This window comes from Anopheles bellator, chromosome 2, assembly GCF_943735745.2.
Source record: "Anopheles bellator chromosome 2, idAnoBellAS_SP24_06.2, whole genome shotgun sequence".
NCBI lineage: Eukaryota > Metazoa > Arthropoda > Insecta > Diptera > Culicidae > Anopheles > Anopheles bellator.
The window spans coordinates 72375671-72397198 of NC_071286.1; the positions used below are offsets into that span (position 1 = coordinate 72375671).

Here is a 21528-nt window from a genome sequence, read left to right on the forward strand (position 1 = left end):
AAGCCCACTGCCAGCGCTGGCCCTTATTTGAGGAGAATTTTCCGAACCCCCGAATCCGGTCGAAACCGGCAGGGTGGCCGGCGCACGGAAGGGCCACGGAGTCGGGAGATGATAATTAAATTAATCATATAAATTTTTACTGCAGAAACCAGAGCGTAACAATAAAATTGTTTATTTATATTTATGGGTTTCGCGAAGGGCTTTTTTATTGATTCTAGATACTTTCGGCCTGTGTAGCCCCCGGGTTTTCTGGTTGGCACGTGGTTTTTTGCGTTAAAAAACCGCCCGACGGTAAGTGGCCAGACGGAAGGCATCGGGTCCTGGACAAAGGGAATCCTTTACGCAGGAATCTTCGAATACCGAAATGTCGCACGATTAACATCAGATCGAGGCGGGTTGATAATGACGGCCCCCGAAATGACCAAACACGAGACTCGTGGGAAGTGGCACTTCGAAGTATGTTATTAGATATCGGCAGATAATCGTCGGCCACTTGCACAGACACGAGACCTGCTATGTGTGTAATTACTGTGGCAATTGTCCCCGTGGTTGCGATTCCGAGTGGGTTACAGGATCCTATCCGTCTATCGGAGCGATCCGATCGCAGGGAATAAGGGAAGTAGGTGAAGTAGCGGAAAAAAAACGCACGGACTACTCTCTGGGGGCTATCCTTCGAAGGGCGAAGGGCGGGCTGGGACCGTTGGAAGCAAATTGTAGCGAGACAGGTCGCGTGCTGAGCCTGCGCTTCCACAGGGCTTCTTCGGGGACGTCCTGTGGCGTTCGTTGTGATTCCCCGTAGGCCCGTGCAGGATTTGGTCGGTCGTCAAGGACCGCACGGAGGAAGATTATATTGAATTAGTTTTGATAATTTTTCATATTTCCGTGCCCCGTGGACCGCCGCTGGGGAGGTCCCCAGAGAGAAGGCTTGATACTGTGGTGCCGTGTGCCTCGAGTTATCGATCGACGTGGGTTGCTCCGTAAGACACTTGCCGGTTCTTGAAATAGGCACGAGACAGCACGAGGCACGTTGGTCAATCTTCAGGCACTTGTAGGCTGTCACAGTGAGATTTCTGCCTATCTTCCACTCGTCAGACTCTTGCCACTTTAATCCGATCTGATCGCTGAGCTTCACGGGCCGGCCACTGTTGGCGGAACACAAGCGCCGTACCATTGTGGTGCCCGTGACAAAGGGATCTCTAACAAAAGACCATCACAAAACCCACACACAACGTTTACCGAGCCAACGGTTTGAACGGTTTGAATCGTTCCGCGCGTCCCTATTGTGTGCGTCCCTGGTACAGAATAATAGGTAAAATCGTAGAATTAAAAAGCAGCGAATGGACGGAACGTCCACGTCCCCCCCAACAATGGAGGGCCGAACGATCAATGGCTCACCAGCGACCACCATCTGGCGGTCTTAGCGCGAGGCCGATTGTAGGTGCTCTTTTCCGAAGGGCCGCGGAGGATGTTGCGTCGAAGGCACAATACGTCGAACATTGAGAGAGAAAGAATAGAGCTCGGTCTGCGACCATCAAAAGTGGACGCAAAACTAATGTCAAATTTGGTGCTCGATCGATTAAATGAAAACGCGCAAAAATCTGCCGCTTTCGTCATCTCTTGCGCTTTGATTTCCGGAACGTATTCCCTCGTATTGTTGGTGACCTTTGAATTGGGACAATCGGACTGTTTGCGAATGAAAAGCCGGCATCCCGTGGATTGGAAGGAAAATTTGTTTTTCCTTTCAGAAATCAAAACATTGTAGCAGCCTTTCCAGCCGGGGAGCCGAAAATTACTTGCGCGCCACGTGACCATCGATAATGGACGCTTGACGACGTTTGTATAATGGAACTTTTCACAACTTTGATTATACGGATGCTGATCCGGTCGCGATAAGCATCGCGAGCCTATAATTTGGCACGATAATTTGAGGCTGGTCGTGGTGCAAACTTATGACTTAATCTCTGTCCGGATCGGCCTGAGTCGATGTGTGGCTTCAAACCCACGCTTAATACAGTCATCCGGAGCCCGGGCACGCACGGTAATAATAACCGAAGGATCGAATGCTGAGGCCAGCTGACAGTCGGCGGTGAAGAAAAGGGCCGAAAAATGGGTCGAAAATCCGCGCCACGCGCCACCATTGATGGTCGTCCTTGCGCACGCCTTCGTACAGCGCGTTGCCAGCTTCTCGGTTGGCCACGTGGCAAAGGTGGACGTCCCTCGGCTGCGAGTACCAGTTCGTGAGTGATTAATGTGAATCGATTATCACTCACGAAAGAGAGAGCGAGAAAGGGCATTGTGGGCCCTTGGCCACGTTCCCAAAACTCTTTACTTCTCTGACACGCTTCGATAATTTAATTACGGTTTCTGAGATCTCGCTCCGCTGTCAAGTGCCGGGATGACAATCACCATGCGGTGACCAAACGAAGAAAAGACGAACCGGAAAGCAATGACACAATCTCTCTTTCTCTCTCTCTCTCTCTCGTCCTCTGCCATTAGTGCCCTGTCACGGAGTCACGTGCGAAATTTGTCCTCCAAACCGAAAACAGAGCTACGATAAGGACCGGGACCGGAGGGCGATCCGTGTCAATGTTTTCGCGTAGCTGGCGGACTGAAAACAAGTTAATCCTTCGGATGACATGGCCGGGTGGTCACGGCGAAGAAGTGGTCGTTGGTAAACACACAGTAATGTATTTGCCGAAGGATATTGGTTCCCTTAAGCCGCACGCAGGATGTGATTGAGCGATTGTAAGACGTTCGCTCCTTCTTGGCCGGCCTGCATAACGATCTCGGCCCCGGCAATCCGGCGTACCATAATCCCAATTAGTACCATGGTCGGAGCCTTGTTGGGGCCTTTCAAAGGGTCCCCAGCGTTTGAGGTTGCAGTTTCCCGGGGACGGCCGTCCAAAGCGGCACCCGGCGGCGGGGGGTGACTTAATTTGTTTGGACCTTATCAAGTTTTCATGATCGTCCATTTGGCTCCGTGTGGTGGTCCCACAGCCCATTACCCGAAGCACCCGGAAGGTTTGGCCTCTCCTCACAGGTAAGATTATGATCGGTGATTATCACGGGAGTGGTTCCCGTTGGACACCGACTGATGGAGCAAGCAAACCCGGGGGGGGTCAACATTAGGCCCGAGGATGGTGGCAGAGAAATGACAAAATAACAATCTTACTGAGGGCCAAAGGGTGGGCCAAAGTGGGCTTTCGCCTTTTGGCGCACTTCATGGCGATTCATTATTTATGTAGATGATTTTATTATAAATATACCGATGCCGTGTTGGCGATGCTCCTGGCCTAATGGATCCCCAGTTCCTGGGTTGAGCTACACTTAGCAATCGGCTGGCCGTGGGCGGCCATTTGCATTCGATTACATTTGTGCAGGAATTGCACTTTCCCGTGGACGGAAGGACCATCACGGAATGCACTCGATTGCAATTTGCTGCGCGCTTATTGACTTTACCGATTACTGAGCTCTGCATTTTAGAGGACCTCGGGGTTTCCGGTAATGCGATTTTAATTAGAGCACTAACGGGCACCGGGCAAGTTGGTGTTGGAAGGCTAATGCAAATTGAAGGATAACGATGGCGGATATGCTCGCCCGGTGTAGGGTCTAATATAGTTGAAAACATAAAATGAGTACCATAAACGAAAAATAGAGCTCCACCGAACAGGATTACTTTAAGGTGGCTTCCGCTTTAGCTCTAGCGGAAAAGAAACGACACATAAAAGAAGTCTGAGGACCAAAATTGCACGTTCATCGACTCGAACGTCCCTCTAGCTTCCCTGGCACAGCAAAAGAGATCAATTTTCCTATAACCCCCTGGAAGGGCAGAGTATTCCCGTTTTTCGCAGTACACTATCTCTGCATTCATTTCCTTTCGAGCCAATCAGTGCTCGGGCTCGGAAGCATGGAACCTATCTGCTGTAGGAACCAAAAAAGCATCACAGATGCGCCACTTCGCGTACTTTAAGATTTTATGAACCCATCTCGAACCTCGATATTCGACGCGAGCGCGAAACTAATCTAAAGTCAGGCTCCGTTCGGCGCTCGACGGGGTCAGAATTAACCGAATTGAGCTTTATTAGTGTGGCGCGCTATGCTACTGCTGCTGCTGGCGTGAAAACGTTATGTAGCGAACATAAATTCACCAATTAACCAATCGACACGCCAAACCGGGGTTTGCGAACGAGGGCCACTCGACTCGAAAGGGTGCCCCTGGACCATGCCTAATGGGAAATTTATCGGTTTTTGTCTGTTATAATGTAATAAAATTTAATACTTATCCAACGGTGCACAGTTCACACCTAGCGCCGTCGAACCCGTTCCGGGTCGGTTTCCGGGCTAGTGGTTGGGCTATTAAATTACGTTTAACTCGGTTAAACCAACTTACTACGGGTTCCGCTCTAGGAGCTTGCACGAAAGGACACAGCACGGGGCGTTGGGCAAGTTGCCCAGCGCGATCATCTTCGGTGAAATATGAGATCTACTTTACACACATCAAGTGTTGTGGAGGGCCTCGCCGGCTGGAAGTCCTTTCCATTAATCTCTCCCTAGTTTTTTTCCCGGGGTCCGCGACTGTCACTCGGTCATGTTCGTCCCTCCCATTTGCGCAGGAGCCGGGAGTTTGTTAATTTTATTGCTTCGTCTCCTTCGTCGCTCGCTCTCCGTCGCCCGACGGCGTTGCGAGTCCTGGCAAAGGAGCGCCGCGGGTTTCGAGTGTGCACATGTGCAATAAATAGCTATCACCACCCGGGCTTCACCCGTCCGCTGTCACTCCCGTCCTCACCACGGGAGGTAGCGTCGCTGTGTGCCGCTTCGATCGTTTGTTTTTATTTATCCTTTCTCGCCCTCACCGTTCCGTGGCCAAACGAGGCCCCCATTTGGAGTGTCCTGGCGCTACGGTTAGAGAATGACAGTACATAAAACATTATTACGCACTCACGGGTGTGACATTTACACGGCGGGATACCCGGAACCGGTTTCGGTACACAGCGGACGTCCTGGTGCAACTCCCGGGAAGTCGCACACAGGACAAATGGAACTAGATAAAAGAACAACCGATGACGGTGGCACGGTGGAATCGGTGGCCGCGGGCCCCCCCTGGAAAGTTCGAGGAAAATGATTTGCTTCTTTTTGCACTGTTTGTCACTCGATGCTTCCACCGGCGCTGCCGACGTATCCTAGGTGGCGGTGATTGTGCCGTTTATAAGCTCGAGTTGACTCCGCAAAGTCACAAGAAACGGGCAGAAAACTGTGCCCCGACGGCGATGGAGACGCACGGTCGGGGATCCCGTCCAAACATTGTTCGGTTGGCGGTTGGCGGCACCAGGCGCTGTGGGAGTGCAAGGCTCTGCAGGGTTTTTGCGAGCACTTTTTGAAAGCAATAAATTAATACATTCGGTTTGGCCGTTCCTCCGCGGCACTGTTGGCTGTCGCAGCTGGCCCCGCTGCGGTAGGCAAATGTGCCGTGTCGTCATGGCGACGTGAAAGAGTAGAGCGAAGTATCGTAAATCATGCTGCTTGATGCCCGGAATGAGGTTGGGAAAATGATTTACTGCCATTAAGGTTTGGTTGGTTGAAAGTGAAAAATGATAAAACACGAATATTAACACAAGAACGATTTACAACTAGCGACATGAGAGAGACAGAGAGTGGGTGGGTCATTTCATTACCTAAAATTGAAAGAAACACATAAAAGCCGTGTTAGGTCATCAGATGGACCGAGCCGTGAGGTTGCGTTTGACTCATCCTCAGCGAGACCCCCGTGACAGTGACCTACTTTCCGGATAGTCCGCTAGACGGCTGACCGGTGGGAAATCGGACTGACCCATCGATCGATCAGAGGCCGAGGCTGGGCTCACATAAAAGGGGTAGGGCACTCTGCCATTATTTGAACCACGGAACATGGGAAACAATCCAAACATTACAACCGTACCAGATCCGGAAGACACAATGAGCATACTTTAATGCAATTTATTCAGAGGACAGCCAACGGTTGGGCAGCAAAAACACACTCACCAACACGATTGTTCCGATCCGGGTGTGTCTGAGTGTGAAACCGCCGGACGGAAAATACCACTTCCGCCACAACGATCGATTGGTTTCATCCACACCAGACACTGGGTTGCGGATCATAATAAAATGTGTGGCACTCGTCGGTACTGCCGTTTCCGGCACATCGGGGTGTGCCTTGAAGGTGTGCACACGGCGCAGACACGTTTGATGAATGGGTTTTCCGTAATGGACGCCGGTGCGGCGCGTTAGGCGTTCACCTTTTTGCCCACAATGACAAGGTCGATTCATGGCTGGTGGCAAAGCTGAGTACGCCACGACCACGGTTTTAGGTTCTTTTGCCCCGAAGAATTTGGTTAAAATCGATAAGGGTAACAAGCGAACATAACCCGTAACATCCTTGCATACATTCTTATCACAATCTTATAGTAAACTTATAAAAAAGTTTTAAAATATTTATGAGCAGAGAAATCAATTTAATAAAATACAAAAAACAAAAATTATTAATGAGGTTGAATCTTCATTTACGCTTTGCTCGCAGAAAGCTCATCCGTAATGTGTTCCATCCAGACCAACGACCAGCTCGCGTTGTTGCCGTAGAGTAATGGGCGAAAATTTGACGGCACTCCATTGGGACCCTCTTTTTTACTCCTGGACCCACTCCTGGTCCAACAATCGTGCACTGATCGTGTATTCCTCTCGTGTGGTCCAGTGTTTCTGTTTTTGTGCAAACCATTTTTCATTGCGTTTCTTTCGGGCAACTTATTTCACAAAAAAGGTGCCTTTCTCCCCGCCAGTTAGTTTACGCCAACTTTTTTCGATCCCTTTTTCACTTTCGCTACTACGGCGCGGCGCGGGATGGGGATGAGGAATGAATCTTTGTTGGGGATCGGGTCCACCCGACGACGATAGACACCGAACGTCGTTGGAAGAGTTTATTTCATTGTGCCTTCGGTCACGTCGCGGTCAACGCTGCCAGGCGCTGGTCTGGGCCCGGGGCGTGGTTTATGAGCGGACTATGCTGCAATGTTTCTAACGCTTCATGAAATATTCATACACGATTCGGGGTTTGAGATTTAACTTTTTTCAAGCCACGAAACCGGCATCCGAAGGTCCGCAACCGTGGGTTTGAAAGTGCCATAAAAATGGAACCGTATTGTTGTGGGAGCCGGTCCTTCGTGAAAAAGTTCCCGTGAAGTATGTTTAACGTTTTTCTTTGGGTAAGCATCGAAAAGTATCCCTGATGAAGTTGAGTGGAAAATACAGTGTGAACGTTAGTTTAATTGATTGGATCAATGATATCGGATAACGAGTTGCGGTATCGTTAAGAATGGTTCAAGAACCATTCTAATTTTGCTTTTGCCAAATTTAAACCCCATTCAACGGATGAGAAGTAGAACAACCGCAGGATCATGATCGCATTCATTTATGACGATAAACAAACAAATCTAGGCGCCCTCTATAGGCCCGGATCCGTCGTTCAAACAATCCCATCATCCGGAGGACCTACTTCAACTGAGCGTTGAGAGTGCTTAGCACCGAAGAAGGTAAATAGAAGCAAACATTTTCACCCACTGCCTGGCCTCAAAAAACCCCTTTTCGCTTCTCACGCACTCGTCTCGAATCCATCAAGAATCACTCGCGGGCAACCTGCGGCCTCGCGGGCTGAGCATATTTGCTTCTTTATCAGCACACGGACACGGTTGTTGTTTTTTTGCCGTCGCCCACGATTCAATTATTCACTGGCTTTTTCACTTTCCTCTCCATCGCCATGCGGCACAACAATAACCACAACCGCGTGTTGCGAGGGTGACGCGGACAGAGTGACGGACGGGTCCTTGGGCTGCGTATGCGTGTGTGCGTGTCGCGTAATAATGGGTTGCTTCCTTCCGCTATTTTGTTCGCCTGCACGGGTGTCAGGCATCCGGTGGAAGGATGTGGTTCGGGGAAACGGTCTCTTTCGACTTTTGGTGGGTGTGCGCGGCTCGTGCCCGGGCACGAAAATGCATTAGGATATCATTATTGGAATAAATAACCACAGATGGTGCTCGGCTCGGCACGTTAAACGTAGAACTCGGTCCTCGTCGTCACCATTAAAAGGGTCCCTTTTATGGGTTTACCCTTCTAACGCAAGGTAAAATATTAATGTCCCCTGATTTACACTCACGGTGGTCTTCGGGTGAGCAATTTGTTCGCGTAAATTAAAATCAATCCCAAGCTGAGCCATAAGCGGCACGCATTGTTTTGCGTTTTTTATTATTATTGCAAAATGTTTAGATCGTAGTTCTCTTGGGACCTTGCGAGTTGAGTGATGGGCTGCTAATAATTAACAATCAGTGGTTCATTTATTCTTCTGCCATAACCCTGTCGATAAATTGCGCCCTGAGGTTGGGCGGCCCTGTATATTGGTGTACGATCGTCCCTTAACACACTTGTTGAAGATATCGATCGATTCGAAAACTTGCCCCAACGCAGTGTTGCCTTTGGCGTTGACACACTCGAGCACCATGCCTTCGTAGGTGGAAAAGTTGGGCGCGAATCCTTTCACCATTTCTGTACCCATGCGCAGGAACTCGAGAGCGTCGTCGTAAATCTGTTTGGGAGGGTATCGAATTAAACATACATATCCTTAGGCAGCAAAGTAGGCTGCCCGTCAAATGGAGCCGGTTTTTACCGCTGTACAGGACTCAATTCCAACGCGGCATGCTGCGGCTAGTTGTAACAATTCGTACGCCTGCTGTTGTTGCTGGCGGATGGCTTCTCGAAATTCGATGGCCTGCTCGTAGACGAAATCGTTCGTCTCGGTGAAACAGAGCGAAACCGAGACCAGCCCGGACCCGACGATGGCTTGCACGTGCGGAAGCATGTTCCTTACGCACGCCACATTCTTTGGGCTCGGTCGCAACATGGCCATGCCGGAAGATTCCAACCCGTAGGCGGTGAAGACAACCTTCTGGAAGATTGCTTCGTACCGTTGGTGAAGTGCGTGCTTCACCGACTGCAGATCACTCATGGCGAACTGCGCAAAGTTGGCAACCTGCACGGTGAACTCTTCTACGGTTGGTTGGATCGCACTGGGAAGATTTGGAGATTCATCCAGTGCCGTTTGGAGCCGCTCACTGCCCTCGGTGACGACTCGAAGGAAGAGCTCCCACCCCGTGTGTAGTGCGTCGTTGTAGAGCTGATCGTACTTGTTGATGCGCGAACCGACCGCGAGCAGGTCGCGCAGTACCGTTGGCTCCAAGTGTTTCGGTGGTTTGGACATTTTCAGATACACTTTCACCGTTTCAATATCGGCAACCTGTTGAATAACCATGGTTTTGGCCGCCATCTGAACGGCGACCACCGTGAGGAAGCTGTTGAGTAGCTGAAGATCGTAGCGCTCCCATTCCGAAGGGTCGAACAGCAGACTGTCCAACTGTTCCTGTGCCATCGCTGTCAGTTGTTCAAGCTCTTGGCTCAACGTCTGGTTACGATAGTACTCGGGCAGGGGCGAGGAGTTCGTCTCGGTCAGCCAACGATTGATCACATGAAGGGCAGACACGAGCTCTTCGAATGCAGCCCGTGGTTTGCCCAACGCATCGGTGATATTGTAAACGGCCAACGTCACCTTGCCCAACGAGGCACCGAAAGTGGTTAACGTTCCACGCACATCGTACAGCACGTTAGGGTCGAAAACGACCGCCTCGATCGCCTCCTTACTGACCCGAAGCACTTCTTTAACGTAATCCAGAGCCGGCAGATAATCCAGCGGTTCGAGCGGTACGGCACCACACTCACGAGTGCACTGGAAACGAAACGAACCAGTAATTTTGAAAATGATTCCATATCACCCAGAAGGTCTCAGACTAACCACTAGTGAGCACACCAACAGAGTCGGGACCAGCAGCAGCAGCTTCATCGTCGATGGCACTGGATCTTTTTCTTTCTCTCGTGGGCAACTGCAGCAAACTGCACGCGGTTCGCTCCGAGATCTTATATAGTTGCCCCATCGCCAGCCCCGGTCTTTGGGTTGGTTTTGGGCACCATTTGGGACAACAGATAGTTGTGAAACATTACACAACCGATTTCCCTACGGAGTGCAGTGCGGAGAATAAAATACTGTGTGCACCTGTGCAATCTAGAGCATGTCCATGTCCACGGACGCTCGGTACGAAACATGTAATTCATTGTTTCCATCGCACCTCCCCAGAGCGATTTGCTTCGTCATTTACTACGCGCCGGGATGGCCAAGCCTCCGGTCCGTGAAATCGACCGCAGAAGAAGAAGAGTCACAAAATCAATGTCAAACTCGGTTCAGTCCAGTGTCACGACCGTGTCTAGGGGAAGCAGGCAGTCCAATGTCGCGCCGATAGATAACACCGAAGCGATAGACCGGCATTAAGGATGGACTTTCGCTGGCAGCGAATGGGCAATGGCACCCGATAAAACGAGTACCTTAATCCGGCGAGCCTTATCATGGTTGGCTAACGCCTCTAACTCTGTGTCTTTTAGGCCCTTTTTGAATGGAAACATTCTATTTCTGTCATTCCCTTGCCCTATTGAGGTGGAACAGGACGTGAACGAAGCGTTCCTCAGCCAGCCAGCCAATCGTTATCTGAAATAAAATTATCACCATAATTCGTGTACTGAATAAATGTGGATCAAGGATTTCACGTATTTCTAGCAATTCTTGGTCAAGGGATCTCCTATGCTCCGAATTCAAACATCAGCAAATTAATGGTCCACGGTCCGCAGCTTGATATCACATCCAAGTAGTCCCCTGGTAGGGTTTCCCTCGTTACGCTGGTTCATATAAAAAATTAAATGCAAATAAGATTTATGAATTGGGCAAATATTTACCCTCTTGTCTCTGGCTCTCTGAGTTAACGAAGCAACAGCAAACAGCACACACGGGAAGCTCACCTTGCGAAGAAGAAAATGCAGTTCGGGGTTGGGTTTTCAGAACTCGTGAACACACAGAACCTCCCCCCTGTCTAACATCAAAGCAAGCAGTATCCAAATGTTTGGCCAAGTGCTTGAACCACCGACCGAGTCTCTGTGGTTGCTGCGAGTATCATCAAACGGACGGGGAGAGCAAGCGAGAGAGAGAGAGAGACAGTACAGTCGGTGCCGCTCTGATCGTAACCATGAAGTTGATCCATTTTCCGACTATCGTAGTACCAACGGGAAAATGGAAACACAAAGCCCGATATGGTTAGGTATGGGCCACCATTGAACCAGGAAAAGTGAGGTGATGAGCTTGGTGTAGGATTTGGTTTTCCACGGGATCGGGCTCATCGGGAGCGGCTGACGTTTTCCAATATCTGTCAGCCGGTCCGGGTGACACCGGTGGCTTAGTTTTAATAATACATTCCGTTCATTTAGTCCGAAGCCCGTCACATAGCCCATCCTAGCGCACGTTACTCTGGCGCGTCTGGCGGGTTTAACAAAACCTGACGGGTTCAGTTACTTTCCCGTCCGGGATGAAATGCCTGGAAGGATGTGGGCACACACAATGCGCTCGGCAGAATAGTGTGGCAGGATTCCCCTCTCCGTCAGCGTTACATGCGAAGGCACGGTAGAAACATCCACATCCACAGAGAAATAGCTGCGCATGCGAACATACACAGTTCGCACACAGTGGCCGCACGGTGGAGAGCCGTCGTGCCGGAAATCCCCCCGGCTGTGTCGAGAGTGCTTGGAAAATTCAACATGGCGTTGACAACTCCCCTCGGGAAAGGAGCGTCTGCTCGTTGATTGGCGAGTCTGTGGCCACACAGTTCTCTAAGCACCGGGCACTAGGTTTACACCGGAAGGCACCATGACGCGTCGAATAGAATCATATATTTGCGACGAACCACGCTGGAACCGGTTGAGGAAAATTTTCACTCGCTTGTACCTCCGTCCGCCAGCCATATGGTCGATATCTTCAACCATCCTTTGTGATTTATGCGTCCCATTACGATTTGATGGCATCCATGGATCAGCGCGACCGGGGAATCCTTCCGAAAATCCAGACCACCACCATCCCCAGACACGCGATCTGCACTCCCTCCCCCCTAAACAGTGAGCCGAAAAAAGCGATGCAAAAAGCAGAAGCACCGCACCGCATGACAAATATATGCTTATGCACGGTACACACCCTAGTTAAGTGGCAGCACTCCCCTTCCGTGAAAATGGCCCATTTTTCGACACTCGACCCTCGCCGTGGCCCATCCTCGACCGGCCTCATTAACACCGGCGCTCCGAAAGGTAGGCGCTCGGTGCCTCGCGGAGCTACAGTGCGTGCCGTAATGTGCTACACACGTGCCATTAATCTTTGACGGGTTTCCTCAACAGCCTTGCTCGCCCATTCCTCGTGCACCACACTGTACGCCGCAGGGGTTCGATTTATAATCATTACCCCCTACCAGCGCAGGACGATGCGTCCTTCCGGTGGCGGCACCTTATGGCGTGCGGTACGGTATCTTTTTTGGAAGTGCACAGCGACAATTAATGACCTCCAACAGGACGGCCGATGTCCGGCAGAAGACCGAAAGCCCAGGAAGCCCAGCAAAAAAGGACGTGCGTGGAATGGGTTCGGAGTCGTGGAACGTCCGGCAAATGGGGGGAAAGCGCATCAGTTTAGTGTGCGTCGCGCCTTCGACGGCCCGAGCAAGGAATTGAAGAAGTCAATGGACGGCCGCAACCATATGGCACACGGCACCGTTTAGCTTCGGGGAGGGGATCGCACGTAATGTGATCGCGTGCGGTGCACTGAATGTCCTGCACTTTGTGAAGCGGTTTTTTGTGTGGATCCTTCCCCCCCGGGCACATAAGTCACAGTAGCTGGCTGGCTGGTAGGGCCAAACAGTGTCGATAGCGTGGAGCGATAATCTCGAGCAGCTCAGATGACGTACGACGAAACAAAAAGTGCAACAGACTGTCGTGTTTTGTTACAGGCAGTCGTAGGGACCGTTAAGTAGGCCTTGCGTTTCGCTGTAGCCTTTTTTGGGAGGAAACTTGGAAGAAATCGGCTGCACGTTCAAGGACTTTACGACTTATATCTATCGTTTTAAATAAGAACGTCAACGAACATTATCATGTTCCAATATCAGACAGAAGAGAAAAAAGATCTTGGCATACAAAAATTGGGAATAGCTTTAGTGAAACAGCAAAATGTCAAACGATTCATTATCAGTTGCAGCAGGCTTTGAATTATTGACAGGCTTTAGCAAAAAATACAGTTTTGACTATCCAACATCCTTTTCAGCATCCTTACAGTGTCTATTTTGGAACAGTGTTTCGAAGATTTCAATAAAAATATTTATTTTATTGTGCAATCGAATCGGAAAGAAGTAAGTTTCACCCCTCATCTACATTTTTGGCCAACCTATCAAAAATCGATTAGAAACTTTTACCGTCATCTCCGGCACACTCTCCGGTACCAGTTTGTCCAACCGCCCAACCGGGGAGTGTATCATGTGAAAACTGTGTCGGTTTGTCTTTTTAGCCAGGCTCACACCAGCCAGGACACCAGGCGAACCGGCGGACCTGAAAAAGTGCCCGAAGGCACGTGCTGGCGGAAAAAGCCTCATCGGCCCGGCACAATGGGTGCCCTCGAGAGTCGATAAATATTATGTTTCAAAACATCATTTGCGCGTGCCCCGGCCCCGTGTCCTGTTACCGGGTCCTCCGGCACACTTCTTGGGCGTACGGTTGTTGTATCCGTTACTGCGTTCGTTTGGGGTTTCCTCGCTTTGGCAGGTCACACGGTTCCTGGCACGGTTCGGGACGACTAGCCCATTCACACAGGACATGTGGAACAAAGGGCAAGAAAAACACGCCGAATCATGTTCTGGCCGATAAAAGGGAAAAAGCGCCAATCGGCAAGGGAAAGTTTTTCTTTGTCGGTCCGACCGGTCGTTGTAAAGTTGAAAGGATTAACGGAAAGCTGCGTATCGATAGCCCCCGAAATCATTATCGTCACAACCGCAGTGGGCCAAAACTATCGCCCACATCCGTCAAGAGGCATTTTCACACATCCAATTACCGAGGGAAGTGGGCGAGGGCTCCGTAAACGCCCCGCGGCCGAAATGGGACCGCGTGTGCCACGTGCGAACGATTTTTCCCTTTTTCCCTGGGCAATTTGAAACAACTTCCGAGTGCACTCGAGTGCGTTAATTCTTTCGGCGTGTTTGTTGATTGCCAGGCGGAAAAGGCGGCCGTCTCGGTCTCCCTGGTTAACGCACACATTCGCCCGCACGCGGACGATCGATTGTTGGGGAGGACCGAAACCGGAAGCTAATGAATGCACTCGGCCACGTGGCCGACCGGCCAAGGTGGCGTACGACGTGGCGTTGGTTGGGTAAATGAAAAATAAATGTTCGCCAAACACTTCGCGGAGCCGTGAGCCTTTCAAGGGTGAGCCCCCAGGGAGAAAGCCAGGCTGACGGGGTACACAAAAATTGTGGTTCCGTTCCACGAGCGACTCACACACCACCCGTTATCCCCTTTTTAAGCTAGACCGTTACGGATCAGGTGGATTACGCCGTGATTATCGGCGCAGGTTTACCGGACTGGATTTAGCTGCCACGCCACGGAAGACGTTTGGATTGCGAATCGATTTGAGCACCACCCGGAGTTGGAGACTTTGGAAGGCACCACCACCCGGATTACGTTGGGCTGATAAGGTTTTGGGGCCGAAGGCTTTCAACGGTGGATAAGAGTTTCGGTCGCGAAGCACTAGTTTCTTATCCTTTATTGTGCAATGGCCATTTTCTGGGCAATCCGAACTACCGTTGTATCGGAACTATCGGCCCCAGAAGTAGCCCCGTCCGCCGATTGGCCATTTGATAAAGAGCTTTTATTAGATTTTCTAACTCCGTGTCTAGTGCGTCAATTGTCGAAGCGTCACTTTAATTAACATACTGCCAATCAATTTGCTGGCCTGGCCCGTTGATAGGAGTCCGACTTTTAATTTTCCTCCTGCAGCAATCCATCTTCAGCGGAGCACGATAAGGGAGACAGAGGGACAGAGATTGAGAGCTACCGGACGCCGCCAATTGACCAATAAATCAGCCACATAATTAAAACGGTTCGTGGCACGTGAATTACTGTGACTTTTCGATAAGCCTATCGACCTAATTTCAGTCGGTTTTTTTTGTCCACTGGTCAACTTTAGGTGCCAATTGGTTTTGTGGTACCAAGCTGTCTACTGCCCTAGCGCCCCGGGTGACAAACGATGACGAACCGAAACACATGTGAGGATAACCTGCTTCCGCCTCGATCGCCCAATAGCGATTGATGGGCAAACAATATTCGTGACAATTGTGACAAATCGCACCCCGCGCCCACTGGACTGGAGGCAATCAGAATGGGCCCGAATGGCCCCCCTGAACAAGGGGGTTGTTTTGTTCCGATCGATATTTCGATACCTTGGCCAGCGTGTGTGGCTGAGCTTCAGCAAATTATCGAGATTAAACATCTCTCTCCAATCGGAACCGAGGGGGGAAAGGCAGGCTTTAAAATCCATCAGTTTCGAATGACACGGGGACAGTGAATGCACTGTCAACCCGGGGGACAACCCGCAATGCAAATATTGCATCCGCACCAGAGAGAGAGGAGTACGGAGGCCGCTCCGTAAGATGGCGCTCCGATGCCTGCAATCTGGCCATCAATCAAACTGATTGGTTGACGATCGCCCCGAGCCGGGGCGACAGCCAAGGCGCCACGAGGCGCACTCGGACAATCCGCACGGGACGCTGATCAAACAAATCCACCCATGGACCGAGTTTTGACAACCCATCCCCATCGGGCGGCGATGCTTATCGGGTGGCGCGAATTGTGCCACACATTAGCCTGCATCCGTGGACGTATTTATCATCCACTCGCCCCGCAGAGAGGACATCAATTAGTGAAGTTATATCTCATCGATCACGGCAGGGCGACGCTATCTGATAGACACCGCGGACCGGCCGCCAGCCCGCCAGGAATAGTGGTCCGGCACGTTCCCGGAAATCAATCTGCGCCCTTCGGCCGTTATATGACGCGCCGCGAGCAAATTCGGGTGCCGCCGCCACAGGTGCCACAGCCTGTGGCTCGACAAATAGTTTCCACTGAACGTTTTGCAACACTCGTCTGATGGGTCCGGATGGGTTCCACCGATGATTCCAGTAGCAATTTGTTGAACTTTCGTGAAGATTAGCTCCCGCGGGACACTTCCGGAGATAAGCCGGATGGATTGGACCGGACCGGGCCTTTGATGGCACGCGCGCGTAGTGATAACCCTGTATGCGTGTCGCCCATAATTCGAGAATTTATTGCATCCGATTTGACAGAAGTGGTTCGCAGTCGCCGTAGACGGCCAAGGACCACGGGCGGCATGTCTCGGGCTCTACCGAGAACTCAGACCGCCCCTTATGACCCCATGTTAGCAAAGTGAAGTTGGACGTTCAATTGGCTGGCTGCTGACAAGATCGTGTGATAGAGGCTTCCGCTTCGGTGGCCCGGCTGGGTGGCTCTTTTAGCGGTCGCTGGCGGACCAAAACTGTAACAACATCATCGTACAAAGCCCACCCGTGTCCTGGTGATGGCAGATAACCGCAACGGAGCCACCACCGGAGATCCGCCGGAGATTGAGGGTGCGCCTCACAAAAAGTGGCCACCAGTGCCGGTGTCCAGATCGAGTGATGATCGATATCGGTACGAAACACGGGAGGGAACACACGATCAGATACCACCCACTGTTCGAACGTAACTTTGTACTTATCTTACCCGTTGGGTGGTGGGCGTGTAAGCTACTATCAGTAACCGGTACGATCGGAGGCGATAGTGCGTACCCGGTGGCCTCCGGGTGTTTGTCGGTATCCCTGGCCCGGGGCGATCGCGGCCACCGGTCGCGGCCCGTTTGGCGATTTCTTAAACCACATTCGCCGCCACAGCGCTGTTTGCACAGCTCTCGATGGGACAATCCCCACGCAACACGCTGTCGCGGTGAAGTGCCACCCCTGCGCGATCCGAGTAATCCGGTAGGCAAACGGTTCGAGCAACTCTCGGCTGTTGGCCAAGTCTATCGAGGCGCATGTGCCATAATCTTATTGCGCACCTCGCGCCTTCTTGCGGCGCGGCATTATCTCGAGCAAACAAAAAAGTAGTGTGCCTCGGTCGGTTCAGTCCCGGTCGATTATCATCGGTACATCGGGGGGTACAAATTTGGGTGCCCATTCTCTACGGCTACGGATGATGGCCAGTCGCAAATCTTGGATTGAACAAAACATACATCTAAAAATAAATTTAAATATCATTAAGGGAAGACGCAAACTTTCGAAGCTTCAAAGCATGGTCCAATGAACGACTTGTTAACTGAGAAATACGCGTTAACAACGGGCCACGAACAACGGAAATTGCCGCCACCGGACCATCGTGTCGAACGTGACGGGCAACACCGGCCGTCCAATCGGGCCGTCCGCAAACGTATCGGTCATTAGCGGCTGTCAAACCGTTGGCCAAAAGTACCGGCAACTAGCGGCAAATGCCCGCGCCAGATCTGAGAACCGGAGTTTCGACAAGCGGGAACTGTCCTGTTTGTTGTCGCTTACTCACGGTCCCGTCTTCGATACGGTGGCCAAGATAAGCCGCAGGTGCCGCCAAAGTGCGATATCAAGTACCGTGGCCGTCGGTCGGTGCAACCTAATCGACTACCTTTCGAGCTGGCCCCAAAAATGGAGACCGTACCCCTTCCCGGTCGAGTTGACCGTGATTTGAAGACCGAGCCATCGCGGGGCTCGGGATTTGATTTTTATGGCAGCGCTTAGCGGAGGCTTCGTTATATTGGCCCCGCTCGGTTGTTTATGGGCGTTCTATCGGGTGCGCCAAAGCCGACGCTAGAGACTCACCTTCGAGGGCCTTGTTACGTGCTATCAGTGCCAATAGCATTTCGGGATTTGGATGATGATCCCCAAGCTCCCCGGCCGCCACACCTGGGCGCGCTCCTGACGGGCCGTGCGCCGTGAGACTGTTGCTAGAGCTGTGTCCGTTGCTGGCACTGTTGCTGTTGTTATGCATTCCGTTCGATGATCCCAGCGACGGGCTACTGCCGTCGAGTATGGCCGCCACAGTGGAACCGCCGGGGATCCCGATTCCGATCCCGTTCGCCATCGGTTGACTCAGCAGCGAGTGGGTGCCGCCCAGGGTCGAGTGTGCCAGTGGAAGCATCATCGCGGACGGGAGTGTCATCTGGGACAGGGACATCGCGTCCACACCGAGGGTAACACCGGCACTCGAAACACACACCGACATTTGCCTTGGGTCAACTTTGGGGCACCTTTTTTTGGAAAACCGCAAAAACCTATCCCCAACGATGCACTTTTGACAGGTCCGAGTTCCGTGGTTCAGTTTCGAAACACGCGCGTCGAAAGTTCGGTTTTGCTCTCGCGGCGACACGGAGCCGGCATCTGTATCGAACCGGCAACCTTTGGCAACTAATACTCGCCCGAGCACTCGGAAGGTTGGAAGACACTCTAGTGGCCACGAAGCGGCGATCCGCTCGACGTAATCAGTGTGTCGACTCGATAACTAGCAGCTCGGCCGGAGCGGCAGAAGCCCGATTTATCGCCGTGCACTATTCCCGGACCCGAAACCCGGTTCACCAGCCGGAGGCCTGTGCCGATTTGCTGCTGTCAACGGAGTGCCACCGAACTCTGACTGCACACTGAAGAAGCGCCCGGCGGCGGCAGTGGCTTATCACTGTCGGAGTGCCGACCCACCGGCACTGCCCTGTCCTGCCCCGATGATCGAAGCCCCGCGTTTAGAAGTGTTGCCCCTTGGTGTTGTTCTAATTTGAGTTTTTTTTCTTCTAGTGTATGGCGCGGCGCACGGTAGCAGCAGCAGCGAATCTAATCGCGCCCCGAGACCTCATTGTTATTACGCGCGCCCTTTGGAGCACTCACTGACTAGGGTTCTGGCTAATTATGTGCCTAACAGGGTGCCTAGCTGCGCTGAACCGGGCCCCGACAAGTGGGCCCGGCACCTGGTAAGAAGCTCGAAATTCGACACTCGAAGCCTGACGAGACTCCGAGAAGGGTTGCCGACAAAGTCCGAATCAGGCGGATGGCAATTAGTATGCTAATGGTTACACTTCTTCCGCTCCCGTGCACTTGAGGGAGCACTTTTCTTGCAGCACCACAAATGGCAATGGCTACTCTCTGCCCTTTCGGGGGAGCTTGAATCTGACCACCGAAGCACTAGGGCGAACCGTTTCCTAACCACAAAACAAACGATAACACAGATGGCGGTTGTGAAAGTGAAAACATCGTGGCCCCGGAGGGATGTTCCCGCGAGATGTTCCGTTTTGAAAAAGTTTTGTCAATTAAAAAACATTTTCATTACCGGATGGTGGCGGCAATAATCGGCGGAGGGGGCTCTCTTTTAATTGCCCTCGCACACAAGGACAAGAAGCCTGTCTGTCTGTCTATTCTAGGTCCACACTGTCCCGGTCAATCTGCCCATGAACTAACTGACAGCGCGACGACTCTCTCTCGAGCGATACTCCTGGTTCCGGTGTCGGCAGTTATCCGTTGTAAACCAGCGCGAAGTACAGTACCCAGCTCGGAACTGCTGCTGCTGGCCGTCATTTTGTGTGGATAATTTGCCTCAACCCGCCAGTCCGGTCCGGTGATGGGCTTCGAGAGTGGAACATTCCCACGTCTGCGCATTCCGCGTTTCGATTGAAATATCTGTGTGCGTTAGCCATCTTGGACTTGGATGCCCTCCGGTGGGGGACACAGCGACTTGACATCGTTCTACCCACCACTTCTGGAGGGGGAGGGAGGATAAGCTCGGAAAGGGGTTCTTCGGAATGATTTTCCACACGGCCCAAGAAGCGGTCTGAAGATGGTCCGCAGGAGGCGGTGGATTTTTAGTACAACTCACCAATACACTAGCACTGCCAACACAACAGGATACGCTGCAGGATGTTCGCTCCACCCTCCGTGCCGTTGCCAGGGGCGATGGCACATACACATTAGCGTCGTCAGGCGTACTTCCGCACCAACACAGACACCAAAGACGTGCGAGGCGCATTTCCAACCGAACCCAACGTGGATTTCCCGGATGCGTTCACGCAAATCCGCGGCCGAGGAACCGGGATGTTCGCCCCACATTAGACACTCCAGGCAAGTCTGTCGGGAAGTGTCGCTAAACCTTCCAAAACCATCCATTATAGCCGCTCACGAGGTTCGCTGGCGTTGCTTAAAGCCCGGGCGACATCGGAGTGGGTTTCTGGGAGGAACGGAGTTTCAGAATCTATCAACGAGTCCATTTCACGGTCCCATCGATGATAGAGAAGGCGGCGGCCAGCACCAAATGGCACTGCAATTCACTTTACGTGCGATGCGGCGAGTGTCCGATGAAACGCATTATCGAACCCATTTCGGACTTGGGGCGGATGCTGATTGATAAGCGGCGGTGGCCAGGCCGTTAGGAGCCTGCGGTGGTGGAGCGGAATCGCTACCGTCGGGCGCATCGGGCAGCTTGTTTTGGAAAGTAGCGACAGGAAATGTCAATCAGTTTGGATTTGGCTGCACGACGATATGCAATCCGTGTTAGTCCCCCGAAGGTCCCGAGGTTTGTGCGATAGAATTATTTTGAATTAGGATGATTAGGACCACGGTGCCACGGTAGATTGTTGGCCCACTCGGAAGCTTCGTCTCGATGCAGAACAGTGTCGGTCTGAACGTGTTAGATTATGAAATTTATTTTTACTTAATAAGGAAATAAACTCGCCATCAGTTGAATTCTTTCACTATTGAGCTGTCGAAAAGGGAAAAATGGTAACAATCTATTTTATTTTTTATTTTTTTCCCATTTTCAGATCTTTTTGCACAACGCCGTTTAAACAAAGTGAAAAGCATACTTTGTAGCCCTACAATCTACGACCCGAAAACCACCCAGGGAATCCAACCGGAAGAAAGCGAAATGTGGCCCCGAAACGTGCCCAAATACGGTGGGTTCCAGGCCGGTGCCGACGAAAGTAATGACTTTTGTTCGCGTTCCGTGTGTAGGGGAAAGATTTCCTTCGTCGGTCGGTCACCGGTGCCGGGTGGTAAACTCCTTTTGCGGGGAAATTCACTATTTGCGCAGGAAATGGAAACATGTTGACATGTTACCATACCTGTGCTTCTCCGGTAACTTGCGGTCCCGAGTGGGCGTTATCAAGGGGTTTGTCAAACACGGTCGCGGAGAAAGCGCACCGTTTTCCGTTTGTTCGCGTTTCACATTTATGAAAAAGTTCAGGTTACTTTCGCTGGCCCCCTCCGGAGCGGTGGCTTCCGGTTCCGGGAGGGATTACATTTTTCTTCCCAGCACGCAAGCAGAGCACGGAAAACGGAACGCGAAAGAAAGCGTTTCGAGCAGTCGAGTAAACAACCCGGAAGAGAAGCTCACCTTTGCCCAGGGATCATCTCTTTTTACTGTTGGCATAACTATTTGCGCAACGGAGATGCATAACTCATGTCGTTTGCTTAATCGAGGCCCCCCGATCCGAGAGGCGCTCGG

General features: G+C 51.7%; 1 protein-coding gene across 1 annotated transcript in view; it reads right to left on the minus strand.

Annotated features, from left to right (window-relative positions):
* Positions 1–18273, minus strand: part of LOC131208337 (LIM/homeobox protein Lhx3) — a 31628-nt gene extending 13355 nt beyond the window's left edge. Inside the window, exon 1 of the mRNA XM_058201050.1 lies at positions 17871–18273. Within this exon, the coding sequence (XP_058057033.1) occupies positions 17871–18273 (403 nt within the window). The remainder of the gene's footprint in view (positions 1–17870) is intronic.
* Positions 18274–21528: the final 3255 nt, after the last annotated feature.